General features: G+C 46.1%; 1 protein-coding gene across 1 annotated transcript in view; it reads right to left on the minus strand.

Moving 5' to 3' along the window:
- Nucleotides 1-16,428, minus strand: part of LOC110512493 (E3 ubiquitin-protein ligase RBBP6) — a 75,929-nt gene extending 59,501 nt beyond the window's left edge. Inside the window, exons 1-4 of the mRNA XM_036972121.1 lie at nt 15,369-16,428; nt 12,030-12,129; nt 4,715-4,826; nt 1,875-1,919 (exon numbers count right to left, since the gene is read on the minus strand). Of these exons, the coding sequence (XP_036828016.1) occupies nt 1,875-1,919; nt 4,715-4,826; nt 12,030-12,129; nt 15,369-15,534 (423 nt within the window). The 5' untranslated portion in view covers nt 15,535-16,428. The remainder of the gene's footprint in view (nt 1-1,874; nt 1,920-4,714; nt 4,827-12,029; nt 12,130-15,368) is intronic.
- Nucleotides 16,429-18,299: the final 1,871 nt, after the last annotated feature.

Raw genomic sequence — 18,299 nt, forward strand, 5'->3', positions numbered from 1 at the left:
TGTTAAATCAGCGTCTAACCTAGTCGGTCTGTTAGATCTGTGTCTAACCTAGTCAGTCTGTTAGATCTGTGTCTAACCTAGTCGGTCTGCTCAGATTGGTCTGAAAAAACATTGCTCACGCAACTTATTTCTCACAAGAAAATACTAATCTACCAGATTCACTTGAATCGACTTTACTAAAAAAAGGACAGGAAGTGTAAATCCACTGGGGGAGAAAACAGATATTATCCTTCAAGAATACATGAGTAGTAGTCCACACATAAATGGTCAGGGGTCTAAGAGACGTTTTATTGGATAAAACATTCACACTCCCACATTCCAGCTACCCAATCACAGCTACACGCATAAATGGTCAGGGGTCTAGGAGACGTTTTATTGGATAAAACATTCACACCCACATTTCAGCTACCCAATCACAGCTACACGCATAAATGGTCAGGGGTCTAGGAGACGTTTTATTGGATAAAACATTCACACTCCCACATTTCAGCTACCCAATCACAGCTACACGCATAAATGGTCAGGGGTCTAGGAGACGTTTTATTGGATAAAACATTCACACTCCCACATTCCAGCTACCCAATCACAGCTACACGCATAAATGGTCAGGGGTCTCAGAGACGTTTGCCAAGTTTTATTGGATAAAACATTCACACTCCCACATTCCAGCTACCCAATCAAAACACAGTCCTTCTAACAGCTGACTGTCATTACAAGCCCGTTAACACCATTAAAAGCAGTAAATGCTGTTCTCTGGTTGAACGTCACAGGGTATATATATATATATATATAAACGAACAATAACAAAATCAGTTCCATCACAACATCAACAGAAGAGTTCAACCAAGAAACACGTCTGTGGTTCACACTGTCGGTTTGTGTTTTACTTCAGCAAACTACATATTTGAGGATAAAACAAGAACCATATTTGAGGATAAATTACATCTGCTAAATGTTATATATATATATATATATATATATATATATATATATATATATATATATATTTATATAAAGTTAATCTCTTCAAAAACACAGTGTGGTGACAAAGCATGGTGCAGTAGAGAGGATTTGGCAAGTTGAAATGTTTAAAAAAAAAAAAGTTGTTACATGGGCTTCAATAATTTTTGAAATCAAGATTGATAACAGGTTTGTTTTATAAATTAGTGTCCTAGGGGTGAAAGGTCATGTATGAGCAAAAAATAAATCAATAAATAAACAACCCGTTGAGTCTTCATTTAGAGAGAAGAAGAAGAAGAAGGGAAAAAACGAGGCGAACGCTTCATTCTTCAGGATGCGTGTTCGGGAACGAGTGTGTGTGTGTGTAACGTACGAGTGTGTGTGTGTGTGACGTACGAGTGTGTGACGTACGAGTGTGTGTGTGTGTGACGTACGAGTGTGTGTGTGTGTGACGTACGAGTGTGTGACGTACGAGTGTGTGTGTGTGTGACGTACGAGTGTGTGTGTGTAACGTACGAGTGTGTGTGTGTGTGTGTGTGTGTGTGTAACGTACGAGTGTGTGTGTAACGTACGAGTGTGTGTGTGTGTGTGTGTAACGTACGAGTGTGTGTGTGACGTACGAGTGTGTGTGTGTGTGTGTGTAACGTACGAGTGTAAGCAGCAGCAAGTGTACGCCTCCTTCAGACTAAAAAGACACAGAGAGAAATCTCTTTACATGACCAGGGACAGTAAACAAATCACATCAAAATCAAAACCACCAATTAACATCATTACAACCTAGTCAGTCAACATCACTTTTTAAAAACAGGGTTTTTTTACACTTAGTTTCAATCCAACTTAACTGTTTTAAGAGAAAAGAGAGAGAAGAGGAGAGAAGGAAAGGAGAGGAGAGAAGGAGAGAATATATAGTTTACCTTTGAAAGTTGGGCCAGTGATATTGATGAAGCATGATCATCAATCTGTTTGAGACAAAAAATCAGATTACTGCTCCATCACACACACACACACACACACACACACACACACACACACACACTCTGTAGAGTAACACACGAGCTACATATCTACTGTCAAACCCGTGTTGATGGTATTAACTAGTCAGTTATGAAACACTGGAACAGACATTGCCATAATAAACACACGTCAGCTTGGTAATGAGACATGAATAAACACACGTCAGCTTGGTAATGAGACATGAATAAACACACGTCAGCTTGGTAATGAGACATGAATAAACACACGTCAGCTTGGTAATGAGACATGAATAAACACACGTCAGCTTGGTAATGAGACATGAAAAGGACCATTAGAAATGGAAAGTCCCCAAACAACCTAATCATTTTTATTTATTTTTTTACCTTCAGAACAAATGAATGATTTACAAAAAAGGGACCAGTTCATTTCATAAAACATCCAAAAAAGTCTTAGTGACATTAAATTAGGTCTTTGTAAAAATATGTTTTTTAAAAGAGTACCCCCTCCCCCAGTTTCACGGGCGTCTAATCCCCCTCCCCCAGTTTCACGGGCGTCTAATCCCCCTCCTCCAGTTTCACGGGCGTCTAATCCCCCTCCTCCAGTTTCACGGGCGTCTAATCCCCCTCCTCCAGTTTCACGGGCGTCTAATCCCCCTCCTCCAGTTTCACGGGCGTCTAATCCCCCTCCTCCAGTTTCACGGGCGTCTAATCCCCCTCCCCCAGTTTCACGGGCGTCTAATCCCCCTCCCCCAGTTTCACGGGCGTCTAATCCCCCTCCTCCAGTTTCACGGGCGTCTAATCCCCCTCCTCCAGTTTCACGGGCGTCTAATCCCCCTTCTCCAGTTTCACGGGCGTCTAATCCCCCTCCTCCAGTTTCACGGGCGTCTAATCCCCCTCCCCCAGTTTCACGGGCGTCTAATCCCCCTCCCCCAGTTTCACGGGCGTCTAATCCCCCTCCTCCAGTTTCACGGGCGTCTAATCCCCCTCCTCCAGTTTCACGGGCGTCTAATCCCCCTCCTCCAGTTTCACGGGCGTCTAATCCCCCTCCTCCAGTTTCACGGGCGTCTAATCCCCCTCCCCCAGTTTCACGGGCGTCTAATCCCCCTCCTCCAGTTTCACGGGCGTCTAATCCCCCTCCTCCAGTTTCACGGGCGTCTAATCCCCCTCCTCCAGTTTCACGGGCGTCTAATCCCCCTCCTCCAGTTTCACGGGCGTCTAATCCCCCTCCTCCAGTTTCACGGGCGTCTAATCCCCCTTCTCCAGTTTCACGGGCGTCTAATCCCCCTCCTCCAGTTTCACGGGCGTCTAATCCCCCTCCTCCAGTTTCACGGGCGTCTAATCCCCCTCCTCCAGTTTCACGGGCGTCTAATCCCCCTCCTCCAGTTTCATGGGCGTCTAATTCCCCTCCTCCAGTTTATGTTAGCAACATGCTAACACCCTGTGTGACTTGCTTCTTGTATAGGTGTTAGCAACATGCTAACACCCTGTGTGACTTGCTTCTTGTATAGGTGTTAGCAACATGCTAACATCCTGTGTGACTTGCTTCTTGTATAGGTGTTAGCAACATGCTAACATCCTGTGTGACTTGCTTCTTGTATAGGTGTTAGCAACATGCTAACATCCTGTGTGACTTGCTAATTGTATAGGTGTTAGCACACATGCTAACATCCTGTGTTCAAGGCACACTTAACCAGCATGGCTACCACAGCATTCTGCAGTGATACACCATTCCATCTGGTTTGCACTTAGTGGGACTATCATTGGTTTATCAACAGGACAATGACCCAGAACACACCTCCAGGCTGTGTAAGGGCTATTTAACCAAGAAGGAGAGTGATGGAGTGCTGCATCAGACGACCATGTCTCCACAATCCCCCGACCTCAACCCAGTTGAGATGGTTTGGGATGAGTTGGACCGCAGAGTGAAGGAAAAGCAGCCAACAAGTGCTCAGCATACATAGCCCATCTGTAAATAGCCCACCCAACTACCTCATCCCCAAGCATACATAGCCCATCTGTAAATAGCCCAGCCAACTACCTCATCCCCAAGCATACATAGCCAATCTGTAAATAGCCCACCCAACTACCTCATCCCCATATTGTTATTTATTTGCTCCTTTGCACCCCAGTATCTCTACTTGCACATGAATCTCCTGCACATCTATCACTCCAGTGTTTAATTGCTATATGGTAATGATTTCGCTTCTATGGCCTATTTATTGCCTTACCTCCCTACATTTCCACACACTGGACATAGATTGTTCTATTGTGTTATTGACTGACTATGTTTACTCCATGTGTAACTCTGTGTCGTTATCTGTGTCGCACTGCTTTGGTTTATCTTGGTCAGGGTCTCAGTTGTAAATGAGAACTTGTTCTCAGCTGGCCGACCTGGTTAAATGAAGGTGAAATCAAAATATATAAAAACATGTGGGAACTCCTCCGAGACTGTTGGAAAAGTATTCCAGGTGACTACCTCATGAAGCTGGTTGAGAGAATGCCAAGAGTGTGAAAAAGCTGTCATCAAGAAGGCAGAAAGGAGGCTACTAAAATCTATTTATTTTTTTTGGTTACTACATGATTCCATATGTGTTAGTTGATAGTTTTAATGTCTTCACTATTATTCTACAATGTAGAAAATAAAAACCCTTGAGGTGTGTTCAAAACTTTTGACTGGTACTGTATTTTTTTAAAAACAAGACAACACTAGAATGGTATGACAAGACATTTCACACACGTGTGTGTGTGTGTGTGTGTGTGTGTGTGAATTCGTTACATACTCCTTTGGAGGATCCAATGGAAAAGTGACAGTGTTCTGAAGAACGATCTCCTTTGGAGGATCCGACGGGGAGGTTCTGAACGGGGAAGTGATTCTGTTCTGAAAAACGCTCACTGGAACACACAGAGAGAGAGAGAGAGAGACAGGAGAGAGAGAGGACAGAGAGAGAGAGGACAGAGAGAGAGGGCAGAGAGAGAGGGCAGAGAGAGAGAGGACAGAGAGAGAGAGAGGACAGAGAGAGAGGAGAAAGAGAGAGAGAGGACAGAGAGAGAGAGAACAGAGAGAGAACATAGAGAGACAGGAGAGAGAGAGGACAGAGAGAGAGGAGACAGAGAGAGAGAGTTAAATTCATGTTGGTCATTCAGACGCTCTTCTCCAGACAGACACACGTCCAAGTTTAAAATAGTCAGTCTAGAAAAATAAAAGCAGGATTCACAACTTGTTTGAGCCTGAAATTCCAAAAACCGACACGTCTGACCTGTCGTGTGTCTGTTACCCCCAGACCTGTCGTGTGTCTGTTACCCCCAGACCTGTCGTGTGTCTGTTACCCCCAGACCTGTCGTGTGTCTGTTACCCCCAGACCTGTCGTGTGTCTGTTACCCCCAGACCTGTCGTGTGCCTGTTACCCCCAGACCTGTCGTGTGCCTGTTACCCCCAGACCTGTCGTGTGCCTGTTACCCCCAGACCTGTCGTGTGTCTGTTACCCCCAGACCTGTCGTGTGTCTGTTACCCCCAAACCAGACCTGCCACCACACCCCCAGCAGCACCACACCCCCAGCAGCACCACACCACCACACCCCCAGCAGCACCACACCCCCAGCAGCACCACACCCCCTGCAGCACCACACCCCCTGCAGCACCACACCCCCAGCAGCACCACACCCCCACACCCCCTGCAGCAGCACCAGACCCCCTGCAGCACCCCCACACCCCCTGCAGCACCCCCACACCCCCTGCAGCACCCCCACACCCCCAGCAGCACCCCCACACCCCCAGCAGCACCACACCCATAGCAACACCACACTCCCTGCAGCACCACACCCCCTGCAGCCCCACACCCCCAGCAGCACCACACCCCCAGCAGCACCACACCCCCACACCCCCTGCAGCACCCCCACACCCCCAGCAGCACCACACCCCCAGCAGCACCACACCCCCAGCAGCACCACACCACCACACCCCCAGCAGCACCACACCCCCTGCAGCACCACACCCCCTGCAGCACCACACCCCCAGCAGCACCACACCCCCACACCCCCTGCAGCAGCACCAGACCCCCTGCAGCACCCCCACACCCCCTGCAGCACCCCCACACCCCCTGCAGCACCCCCACACCCCCAGCAGCACCCCCACACCCCCAGCAGCACCACACCCATAGCAACACCACACTCCCTGCAGCACCACACCCCCTGCAGCCCCACACCCCCAGCAGCACCACACCCCCAGCAGCACCACACCCCCACACCCCCTGCAGCACCCCCACACCCCCAGCAGCACCACACCCCCAGCAGCACCACACCCCCAGCAGCACCACACCCCTTACAGCAGCACCACACCCCCTACAACACCACACCCCCACACCCCTTACAGCACCACACCACACCCCCTACAACACCACACCCCCACAACCCCTACGGCACCACACCCCCTAAGGCACCACACCCCCTACGGCACCACACCCCCTACGGCACCACACCCCCTACGGCACCACCACACCCCCAGCAGCACCACACCCCCACACCCCCTGCAGCACCACACCCCCAGCAGCACCCCACCCCCAGCAGCACCCCCACACCCCCAGCAGCACCACACCCATAGCAACACCACACTCCCTGCAGCCCCACACCCCCTGCAGCACCACACCCCCTGCAGCACCACACCCCCTGCAGCACCCCACCCCCTGCAGCACCCCCACACCCCCAGCAGCACCACACCCCCAGCAGCACCACACCCCCAACAGCACCACACCCCTTACAGCAGCACCACACCCCCTACAACACCACACCCCCACACCCCTTACAGCACCACACCCCCTACAACACCACACCCCCACACCCCTTACAGCACCACACCACACCCCTTACACCCCCACACCCCCTACGGCACCACACCCCCTACAGCACCACACCCCCACAACAACACCACACCCCCTACAGCCCCACACCCCTTACAGCACCACACCCCCTAAGGCACCACACCCCCTACAACACCACACCCCCACACCCCTTACAGCACCACACCCCCTACAGCACCACACCCCTTACAGCACCACACCCCCTACAGCACCACACCCCTTACAGCACCACACCCCCTACAGCCCCACACCCCTTACAGCATCACACCCCCTAAGGCACCATACCCCCTACAGCACCACACCCCCTAAGGCACCACACCCCCACACCCCCGCAGCACCACCACACCCCCTACAGCACCACACCCCCCGCACCACCACACCCCCCGCACCACCACACCCCCTGCAGCACCACCACACCCCCTACAGCACCACCACACCCCCTACAGCACCACACCCCCTACAGCACCACATCCTGGCAGCACCACCACACCCCCTACAGCACCACACCCCCTAAGGCACCACATCCCCGCAGCACCACCACACCCCCTACAGCACCACACCCCCTACAGCACCACCCCCTAAGGCACCACATCCCCCAGCAGCAGGTGTGAGAGAGCAGAGCTGCGGTCCAACGTCCCTTATTTGAATATCTTAACTGACACAGTTCTCAGTCACACAAACAATCCAGAGCTCCTCACTTAGAAACGAATCTAGATAAATGATCTGGGGCCCACTGCTTCCAACATCAGGAAGAAACTAATCTAGATAAATGATCTGGGGCCCACTGCTTCCATCATCAGGAAGTAACGAATCTAGATAAATGATCTGGGGCCCACTGCTTCCATCATCAGGAAGAAACGACTCTAGATAAATGACCTGGGGCCCACTGCTTCCATCATCAGGAAGTAACGAATCTAGATAAATGATCTGGGGCCCACTGCTTCCATCATCACTTGATGCCACATCAGGAACTGTTTTAAGTGAGAAATAGGCATTGGTCTGTAGCCCCCCCCAAAAAGCGAATAAATTCACGAGCTCCACAACGCCTACTTCACCCATAATCCACCAAGGTTTTCCAGCACACAGCTTTGACCTACTACAGTAGCTATGGTTGGTCTATTGTGCTTCAAACTATGTGCCTGTCTTAGGTCAGTTAGGATCACCACTTTATTTTAAGAATGTGAAATGTCAGAATAATAGTAGAGAGAATGATTTATTTCAGCTTTTATTTCTTTCATCACATTCCCAGTGGGTCAGAAGATTACATACACTCAATTAGTATTTGGTAGCATTAAATTGTTAAACTTGGGTCAAATGTTTCGGGTAGCCTTCCACAAGCTTCCCACAATAAGTAGGGTGAATTTTGGCCCATTCCTCCTGACAGAGCTGGTGTAACTGAGTCAGGTTTGTAGTCCTCCTGACAGAGCTGGTGTAACTGAGTCAGGTTTGTAGGCCTCCTGACAGAGCTGGTGTAACCGAGTCAGGTTTGTAGGCCTCCTGACAGAGCTGGTGTAACTGAGTCAGGTTTGTAGGCCTCCTGACAGAGCTGGTGTAACTGAGTCAGGTTTGTAGGCCTCCTGACAGAGCTGGTGTAACTGAGTCAGGTTTGTAGGCCTCCTGACAGAGCTGGTGTAACTGAGTCAGGTTTGTAGGCCTCCTGACAGAGCTGGTGTAACTGAGTCAGGTTTGTAGGCCTCTTTGCTTTTTCAGTTCTGCCCACAAATGTTCTATGTGATTGAGGTCAGGGCTTTGTGATGTCCAATCCAGTACCTTGACTTTGTTGTCCTTAAGCCATTTTGCTACAACTTTAGAAGTATGCTTGGGGTCATTGTCCATTTGGAAGGCCCATTTGCAACCAAGCTTTAACTGATGTCTTGAAATGTTGCTTCAGTATATCCACATCATTTTCCGTCCTCATGATGCCATCTATTTTGTGAAGTGCACCAGTCCCTCCTGCAGCAAAGCACCCCCACAACATGATGCTGCCACCTCCGTGCTTCACGGTTGGGATGGTGTTCTTCGGCTTGCAAGCCTCCCCCTTTTTCCTCCAAACATAACGATGGTCATTATGGCCAAACAGTTCTGTTTTTGTTCCATCAGACCGGAGGACATTTCTCCAAAAAGTACGATCTTTGTCCTCATGTGCAGTTGCAAACCGTAGTCTGGCTTTTTTATGGTGGTTTTGGAGCAGTGGCTTCTTCCTTGCTGAGTGGCCTTTCAGGTTGTGTTGATATAGGACTTGTTTTACTGTGGATATAGATACTTTTGTACCTGTTTCCTCCAGCATCTTCACAAGGTCCTTTGCTGTTGTTCTGGGATTGATTTTCACTTTTCGCACCAAAGTACGTTCATCTCTAGGAGACAGAACGCGTCTCCTTCCTGAGCGGTATGATGGCTGCGTGGTCCCATGGTGTTTATACTTGTGTACTACTGTTTGCTAGTGTCCAGTCATTAGGTTTGTGTAACCAGTGTCTAACTAGTGTCCAGCCATCTTGGTTTTGGACGGCAGCCATCTTGGTTTTTGACGGCAGCCGTCTTGGTTTTTGACGGCAGCCATCTTGGTTTTTGACGGCAGCCATCTTGGTTTTTGACGGCAGCCATCTTGGTTTTTGACGGCAGCCATCTTGGTTTTTGACAGCAGCCATCTTGGTTTTTGACGGCAGCCATCTTGGTTTTTGACGGCAGCCATCTTGGTTTTCATTTGAAACATCTTTTCACCCTTTGCTTCTTTATAACAAATGCAGAGCCAGGGGCAATCCATGGAAATGTAAAAGTGAGAAGTAGGCATTGGTCTGACGCCGATAAAGGAACTTCACATGAGCATCACAATGCCCACCAACGCATTCCCGCACACAGCGTTGACCTACTACAGTAGCAATTGTTGGGTCTATTGTACATCAAAACAACGTGTATGCAGGTTGCTTAGAATTCAAAAACCTTCTCAAAAAAAAAGGCTAATTCCTACTCTTCAGGGGAATAATGGACTTTACAGTGTCCTGCTATTAAAATGTATTTTCAGTACATTCAGAAAGTATTCAGACCCCTTGACTTCGATATTTTTGTTACGTTACAGCCTTATTCTAAAATGGATTAAATCTATACACAATACCCCATAATGACATCACAATACCCCACAGTGACATCACAACACCCCATAATGACATCACAACACCCCATAATGACATCACAATAACAAAGCAAAAACAGGTTTTAGACATTTTGGCAAAAGTATTAAAAATAAATACTGAAATATAATTTACATATGCATTCAGAGCCTTTACTCTGTACGTTGATGAAGCTACAAGCTTGGCACACCTGTATTTGGGGGAGTTTCTCCCATTCTCCTCTGCAGATCCTCTCACGCTCTGTCAGGTTGGATGGGGAGCGTCACTGCACAGCTATTTTCAGGGCTCTCCAGAGATGTTCGATCGGCTTCAAAGTCTGGGCTCTGGCTGGGCCACTCAAGGACATTCAGAGACTTGTCCCGAAGCCACTTCCGTGTTGTCTTGGCTGTGTGCTTAGGGTCATTGTCCTGTTGGAAGGTGAACCTTCACCCCAGTCTGAGGTCCTGAGCACTCCGATTCAGGTTTTCATCAAGGATCTCTCTGTACTTTGCTCCGTTCATCTTTCCCTCGATCCTGACTAGTCTCCCAGTCCCTGCCGCTGAAAAACATCCCCACAGCATGATGCTGCCACCACCATGCTTCACCGTAGGGATGGTGCCAGGTTTCCTCCAGATGTGATGCTTGGCATTCAGGCCAAAGAGTTCAATCGTGGTTTCAGACCAGAGAACCTTGTATCTCATGGTCTGAGAGTCCTTTAGGTGCCTTTTGGCAAACTCCAAGCAGGCTGTCATGTGCCTTTTACTGAGGAGTGGCTTCTGTCTGGCCTTTCTACCATAAAGGCCTGATTGGTGGAGTGCTGTTGAAATGGTTGTCCTTCTGGAAGGTTCTCCCATCTCCACAGAGGAACTCTGGAGCTCTGTTAGAGTGACCATCAGGTTCTCAGTCACCTCCCTGACCAAGGCCCTTCTCCACCGATTGCTCAGTTTGGCCGGGCAGCCAGCTCTAGGAAGAGTCTTTGGTGGTTCCAAACTTGTTCCATTTCAGAATGATGGAGGCCACTGTGTTCTTGGGGACCTTCAATGCTGCAGAAATGTTTTGGTACCCTTCCCCAGATCTGTCTCTCGACATAATCCTATCTCGGAGCTCTACGGATAATTCCCAATTCCTTCGACCTCATGGCTTGGTTTTTGCTCTGACATGCCCTTCTCCAGGATTGAGACAATGCAAAGATCTGTCTCGGAGCTCTACCGACAATTCCTGCGACCTCGTGGCTTTGTTTTTGCTCTGACATGAACTGTCAAATGTGGGACCTTTATATAGACAGGTGTGTGCCTTTCTAAATCATGTCCAATCAGTTGAATTTACCACAGGTGGACCTCCAATCAAGTTGTAGAAACATCTCAAGGATGATCAATGGAAACAGGATGCTCCTGAGCTCAATTTCAAGTCTCATAGCAAAGGGGTCTGAATAATTATGTAAATATTATTTTTTAATACATTTGCAAATATTTCTAAATACCTGTTTTCGCTTTGTCATTATGGGGTATCGTGATGTCACTATGGGGTATTGTGATGTCACTATGGGGTACTGTGATGTCATTATGGGGTACTGTGATGTCACTATGGGGTACTGTGATGTCATTATGGGGCAGATTGATGGAGGAAAAAATATTTAATACATTTTAGAACGGGGCTGAAAAGTTTTAAACAAAATGTGGAAAAAATGGGTTTGAATAGTTTCTGATTTGTTTAAATATAAATGTAATTTAACCTTTAAATTTAACGTGGCAAGTCAGTTCAGAACAAATTCTTATTTACAATGAAGGCCTACCCCCGGGTCAAACCCGGACGACGCTGGGCTAATTGTGCGCCACCCTATGGGACTCCCAATCACGGCCGGATGTGATACAGCCTGGAATCGAACCAGGGACTGTATTGACCCCCTCTTGCACTGAGCTGCAGCGACCTTAGACCACCAGGGAGTCCTCGATGCACTGTGTATATATGTACTCACATGTTATACATCTTGCTTGGTGACTACAGGCTACAGGCTTGGTGACTACAGGCTGGGTTAAGGCCAGGTGACTACAGGCTGGGTTAAGGCCAGGTGACTACAGGCCAGGTGACTACAGGCTGGGTTAAGGCCAGGTGACTACACTGTGTATATATGTACTCACATGTTATACATCTTGCTTGAAGCCTTGACTCCTCCGATGGGTATTCTTCTGATGATGACAGAGGAGTTCTTGGATATCAGGGCCTCGTTGTCTTTGTATTCTACAGATCAGAGACGAGGGAATTACTGGTCTGTCTGTTGGTAGTCCCCCGGTGCGCCATCCCAGATATCTAGTCCCCCGGTGCGCCATCCCAGATATCTAGTCCCCCGGTGCGCCATCCCAGATATCTAGTCCCCCGGTGCGCCATCCCAGATATCTAGTCCCCCGGTGCGCCATCCCAGATATCTAGTCCCCCGGTGCGCCATCCCAGATATCTAGTCCCCCGGTGCGCCATCCCAGATATCTAGTCCCCCGGTGCGCCATCCCAGATATCTAGTCCCCCGGTGCGCCATCCCAGATATCTAGTCCCCCGGTGCGCCATCCCAGATATCTAGTCCCCCGGTGCGCCATCCCAGATATCTAGTCCCCCGGGCACCATCCCAGATATCTAGTTCCCCGGGCGCCATCCCAGATATCTAGTTCCCCGGTGCGCCATCCCAGATATCTAGTCCCCCGGTGCGCCATCCCAGATATCTAGTCCCCCGGTGCGCCATCCCAGATATCTAGTCCCCCGGTGCGCCATCCCAGATATCTAGTCCCCCGGTGCGCCATCCCAGATATCTAGTCCCCCGGTGCGCCATCCCAGATATCTAGTCCCCCGGGCACCATCCCAGATATCTAGTTCCCCGGGCGCCATCCCAGATATCTAGTTCCCCGGGCGCCATCCTAGATATCTATATCTAATATAAAATCAATCCATCTTATCTATTCAATTTACATATGACGTTTTACATTCATGGTTGTCAGGAAGTGTTTTTAAAGTACACTGGCCTCAACCCCCCCAAAGAGCAAGCAGTTCACAGTAGAAGGAAGAAACCATAAGAGGAACCAGACTCCCTGACTAGGCCTAACCCCACCATGCCAGCACCCAAGCCAACCACCTGGGCTGAAATAAAGGGGTTTTGTGGATGATGGAACCTTACAGGTAGGCCAAATAAAATAAAATAAAATAAATGCATATAAAATGAACATTTCCCTTCAACGAAACGGCTCAAACCCACTGACCCTCTTCTCTATTCAAGCCCTGTCACAAAAACATATATACCGGGCCCCATTTGACCAGGAACCACAGTGGTTGTCTGGCTGTCAAGACCTCTTCATTCGAAACGGGTTCCCGACGGTGATTATTGATCCCTGTGGTTGTCACTAGTTTATTGGTGCTTATTGATCCCTGTGGTTGTCACTAGTTTATTGGTGATTATTGATCCCTGTGGTTGTCACTAGTTTATTGGTGATTATTGATCCCTGTGGTTGACACTAGTTTATTGGTGCTTATTGATCCCTGTGGTTGTCACTAGTTTATTGGTGCTTATTGATCCCTGTGGTTGTCACTAGTTTATTGGTGCTTATTGATCCCTGTGGTTGTCACTAGTTTATTGGTGATTATTGATCCCTGTGGTTGACACTAGTTTATTGGTGCTTATTGATCCCTGTGGTTGTCACTAGTTTATTGGTGCTTATTGATCCCTGTGGTTGTCACTAGTTTATTGGTGCTTATTGATCCCTGTGGTTGTCACTAGTTTATTGGTGATTATTGATCCCTGTGGTTGACACTAGTTTATTGGTGCTTATTGATCCCTGTGGTTGACACTAGTTTATTGGTGCTTATTGATCCCTGTGGTTGTCACTAGTTTATTGGTGCTTATTGATCCCTGTGGTTGTCACTAGTTTATTGGTGATTATTGATCCCTGTGGTTGACACTAGTTTATTGGTGATTATTGATCCCTGTGGTTGACACTAGTTTATTGGTGCTTATTGATCCCTGTGGTTGTCACTAGTTTATTGGTGCTTATTGATCCCTGTGGTTGTCACTAGTTTATTGGTGATTATTGATCCCTGTGGTTGACACTAGTTTATTGGTGCTTATTGATCCCTGTGGTTGTCACTAGTTTATTGGTGCTTATTGATCCCTGTGGTTGTCACTAGTTTATTGGTGCTTATTGATCCCTGTGGTTGTCACTAGTTTATTGGTGATTATTGATCCCTGTGGTTGACACTAGTTTATTGGTGCTTATTGATCCCTGTGGTTGACACTAGTTTATTGGTGCTTATTGATCCCTGTGGTTGTCACTAGTTTATTGGTGCTTATTGATCCCTGTGGTTGTCACTAGTTTATTGGTGATTATTGATCCCTGTGGTTGACACTAGTTTATTGGTGATTATTGATCCCTGTGGTTGACACTAGTTTATTGGTGCTTATTGATCCCTGTGGTTGTCACTAGTTTATTGGTGCTTATTGATCCCTGTGGTTGTCACTAGTTTATTGGTGATTATTGATCCCTGTGGTTGACACTAGTTTATTGGTGCTTATTGATCCCTGTGGTTGTCACTAGTTTATTGGTGCTTATTGATCCCTGTGGTTGACACTAGTTTATTGGTGATTATTGATCCCTGTGGTTGACACTAGTTTATTGGTGCTTATTGATCCCTGTGGTTGTCACTAGTTTATTGGTGCTTATTGATCCCTGTGGTTGACACTAGTTTATTGGTGCTTATTGATCCCTGTGGTTGACACTAGTTTATTGGTGATTATTGATCCCTGTGGTTGACACTAGTTTATTGGTGCTTATTGATCCCTGTGGTTGTCACTAGTTTATTGGTGCTTATTGATCCCTGTGGTTGACACTAGTTTATTGGTGCTTATTGATCCCTGTGGTTGACACTAGTTTATTGGTGCTTATTGATCCCTGTGGTTGTCACTAGTTCACCTTATTTAACGTTAGGATTTCCGTCCAGGCCCCGTTATGTGCTGCTTCCCGATGGGGGTTCAGCATCAGCAAACGGCACGGAAAGCCCCTGCACTTGAGCTATAGCTCGTCAACCAACTTACTAGTTAGCTAAGTAAAATAAAAAGCTACCTAGCTGTGATCCGAGGTTGAAGCAGTAACCTGGTTAGTTAGAAAGTAGCTAGTTAGCAGTTAGCAGCAACTGGACAGTCAAACACAACACGTGTGTTTTGTCTGATAAAGTGATGGTAGATCAGGACTATATAGGTGATACGGAAAGAAAAAAATATTCAACACGAAGAACTCAATAACATGACATTATACATTTCATAAAAGTTTTAAAAATGTCTGATTTGGGGGGGGGCTTTCCGTCACTGGACAAATGTGTTCTTAGCTAATAACTAGGTAGCAACAGCTGTCGGCAGCTTTGACATCCCAAGTGATTTAACTTAGTTAAGATAAATAAAAATGTCATCCTTTAAAAGAACACAGATGATAAAACTACTTTCTTACCTTCTTTAGTTTGTGCGTTGGTGATTTGTAGGCCGCAGTCGACAGCTTTGAGTCTCTCTCGACCCATGATCTGTCTTTTCAGGTCGGCCAGAGTGATGTTCAGGCCATCGAAAGTGACCGTGTCGTAGTTGAGTTTAGATGAGAATTTATAATGTACACAAGACATGGTGGCAACGAAAAGGGACACAGACGGGTTCACTCGATGTCCCCAGACACCAAACGGATCATATGTAAGAGGGAACTCAACAAGCTGTCCAAAATGACACAGAGCAAGTTCAATGGAGGTCGCTGAGTTTTTAATGTAGCTAAATGTTAATATCTAACGCGTCGGAAGGGGAAGAACAAAAAAAAAACATGCTGATTGTGAGTTGTCAAATGGACTGAAATCACTTGTTTGTTGGTTTGTGTTTTTTTTTTAGAGTTTTGTACCGTAGAAACTGGCCCAAAGCAACACACCGCCTTCCAGAAACATGGTGGGGGAAAAGCAATTTGACCCGATACTTCAATACATAAAATAAAGATCAACAAAGTGTCCGAGAGCCAAAAGGTAGGAAACTAAGACTAGTAAACAGTAAATAAAATAAAAACGTTACTTGCGTCCTTATTGTCCAAAAAAAAATAAATGCGATCACTTGAGAGAATCAAGAGTTTGAAAATAAACAAAAAAACAGAGCAAACACGACGGTATGTAATAGCTAATTTATTCCCTGTGTAAAAGGGGTAGCTAACTAGTTCATGTGAATTAGGTTACAGCAAATAAAGACAAGTCTGGCCTTCTCGTAAAAGCTAACGTGTAGCTAGCTAACAGTTAGCTTGCTTATAGACAAAAAAAACCCAAACAAGCTACCTAAGACACTGTCAACTCAAATTACATGAAGACATTAACCGGATACTACAACAAAAACATTAATATTTCAGAAACTATATATATATATAGTCATTACATTCCATGCAAATATCTGAATAATGTTGTATTCCTTTCCATTTTGAGGTGTCCAGAAATCAACCAGCTGTGTCGACTTCCCACAGAGACAAGAGGAGAGAGCTGTCATTTTGGCTCGTCGGCCTTTCTGCGCATGCGCAGGAAAAAGGAAAGGCCACGTTCAGAACATCAGTCGCTTTGCTTCCTGCGCAGTCGACTGATGACGCAATCCAACACGTTTCCCCAATGGACAAGGTGTGTGACAATACACACCAACGGGTAAATGCAGAGGGGTCTTTTACTCAGTTATAAGGATTTTTTTTTATTTTTTTTTTAGCATTTTGACAAGGTAAAACCTAAAGATTTTTGAAATTGTTTTAGATGCCATTCCCCTCAGGTGTTGCTCTGTTATTCAGGAAGGTGACCCTCAGAGCCTACCTTCTGTTGACCCTGTTGACTCATCAGTAGGAAAGATTTGTTTCTCTTTTGGTCCATTCAACAACAGAGCGATACGAACCTTGTTTCAGCAGGATGTTGTATCTATCTATACCTTATGTCATGCCTTATGTCATGCCTTATGTCATGCCCTATGTCATGCCTTATGTCATGTCTTATGTCATGCCTTATGTCATGCCTTATGTCATGCCCTATGTCATGCCCTATGTCATGCCTTATGTCATGCCTTATGTCATGCCTTATGTCATGCCTTATGTCATGCCTTATTGGAATGGATGTGTTGATCATATCTGTTGGGAAAAAAGTTTGGATGTTGCCACACACATACCTACCTACTTGTTAACACAATTAAGGAAGTTTCCTTTAAAATGATTCATAAATATTATCCTGCCAACCACTATATGAAGAAGTTTAAGGAAAACATCAACTCAAATTGCTCCTTTTGTAATGACCACACAGAAACAGTGTTGCATCTTTTTTGGGGGGGGGGATTGTATTCATGTGAGAAAACTGTTGTCAGTAGATTTATAATTGAACACATTTATGAAGATTTTACACTATTGTGGAGAGATGTACTGTTTGGATTCTTTACCTACAATAGAAATAAGCTGAAACATTTTTATATAATTCATTTCTTTATTATTTTGGCCAAATTTCATATACACAAAATGTACATTTACAAACAAAAAAAAAACAAACACATTTTCTCACCTTACAAAAATAAACTGAACAGTATTTTAAGGCAGTTAAATTCTCTACTAACAAAAAAAGCTGTTAGAATTGTAAGTGTACGCATGTCCCTTTAAGGTCCTTGTGTAATTGGAACGTGATATTGTACCCCCTAGCCCCGCCCCCAGACCCGCCCATAGCCCCGCCCCTAGATCGATTGTCCATTGTATATAATATATATATATATATATATATATATATACTTGTGTTCCTTCATGTACTCTCTGTATTGATTTTTTGTTAATAAAAAATAAAAATAAACAAAAAAGTGTGACAATATCTATTTTACCACTGAGAAGAATTTAGGTACCAAGCTACTGAGAAAATGTTGTGCTGTATCATTTTGGCCCGGTAGTATGAGACATTTGGGTAGATTTTGTGTAGCACAAAAGCGCTTGATATTGCCAATTAACTCAACACAAGAATGTCTTGAACATATAACTAAATATAATCGTGGCGATTGTAGAAGCCTGCCGTAAGAAACTACTAATTTTGCAGTCCCTTATATTACATTTAAAAAATTATCTAAATTCACCAGTAGATGGCAATCTAAAACCATTTATGATAAATGTTTAAAACGAGGCTTATCCTTTGATTTAACATCTATTGTTTTGTCTTGTGGAATTATCTCTGATCAGGTGGGCATATCTACAGTAAAACACCTGCGCAGCAAGCCCATATGTCTTATAATGGGCCTATTATAACCTTCTAATGATGCTTGCTGAGGAGAGAAGTTATTATCCTCCTCCTCATTTATTATCCTCCTCCTCATTTATTATCCTCCTCGTTTTATTATCCTCCTCGTTTATTATCCTCATCATTTG

The sequence above is a fragment of the Oncorhynchus mykiss genome, unplaced genomic scaffold (assembly GCF_013265735.2).
Source record: "Oncorhynchus mykiss isolate Arlee unplaced genomic scaffold, USDA_OmykA_1.1 un_scaffold_120, whole genome shotgun sequence".
In the NCBI taxonomy this organism is placed as follows: domain Eukaryota; kingdom Metazoa; phylum Chordata; class Actinopteri; order Salmoniformes; family Salmonidae; genus Oncorhynchus; species Oncorhynchus mykiss.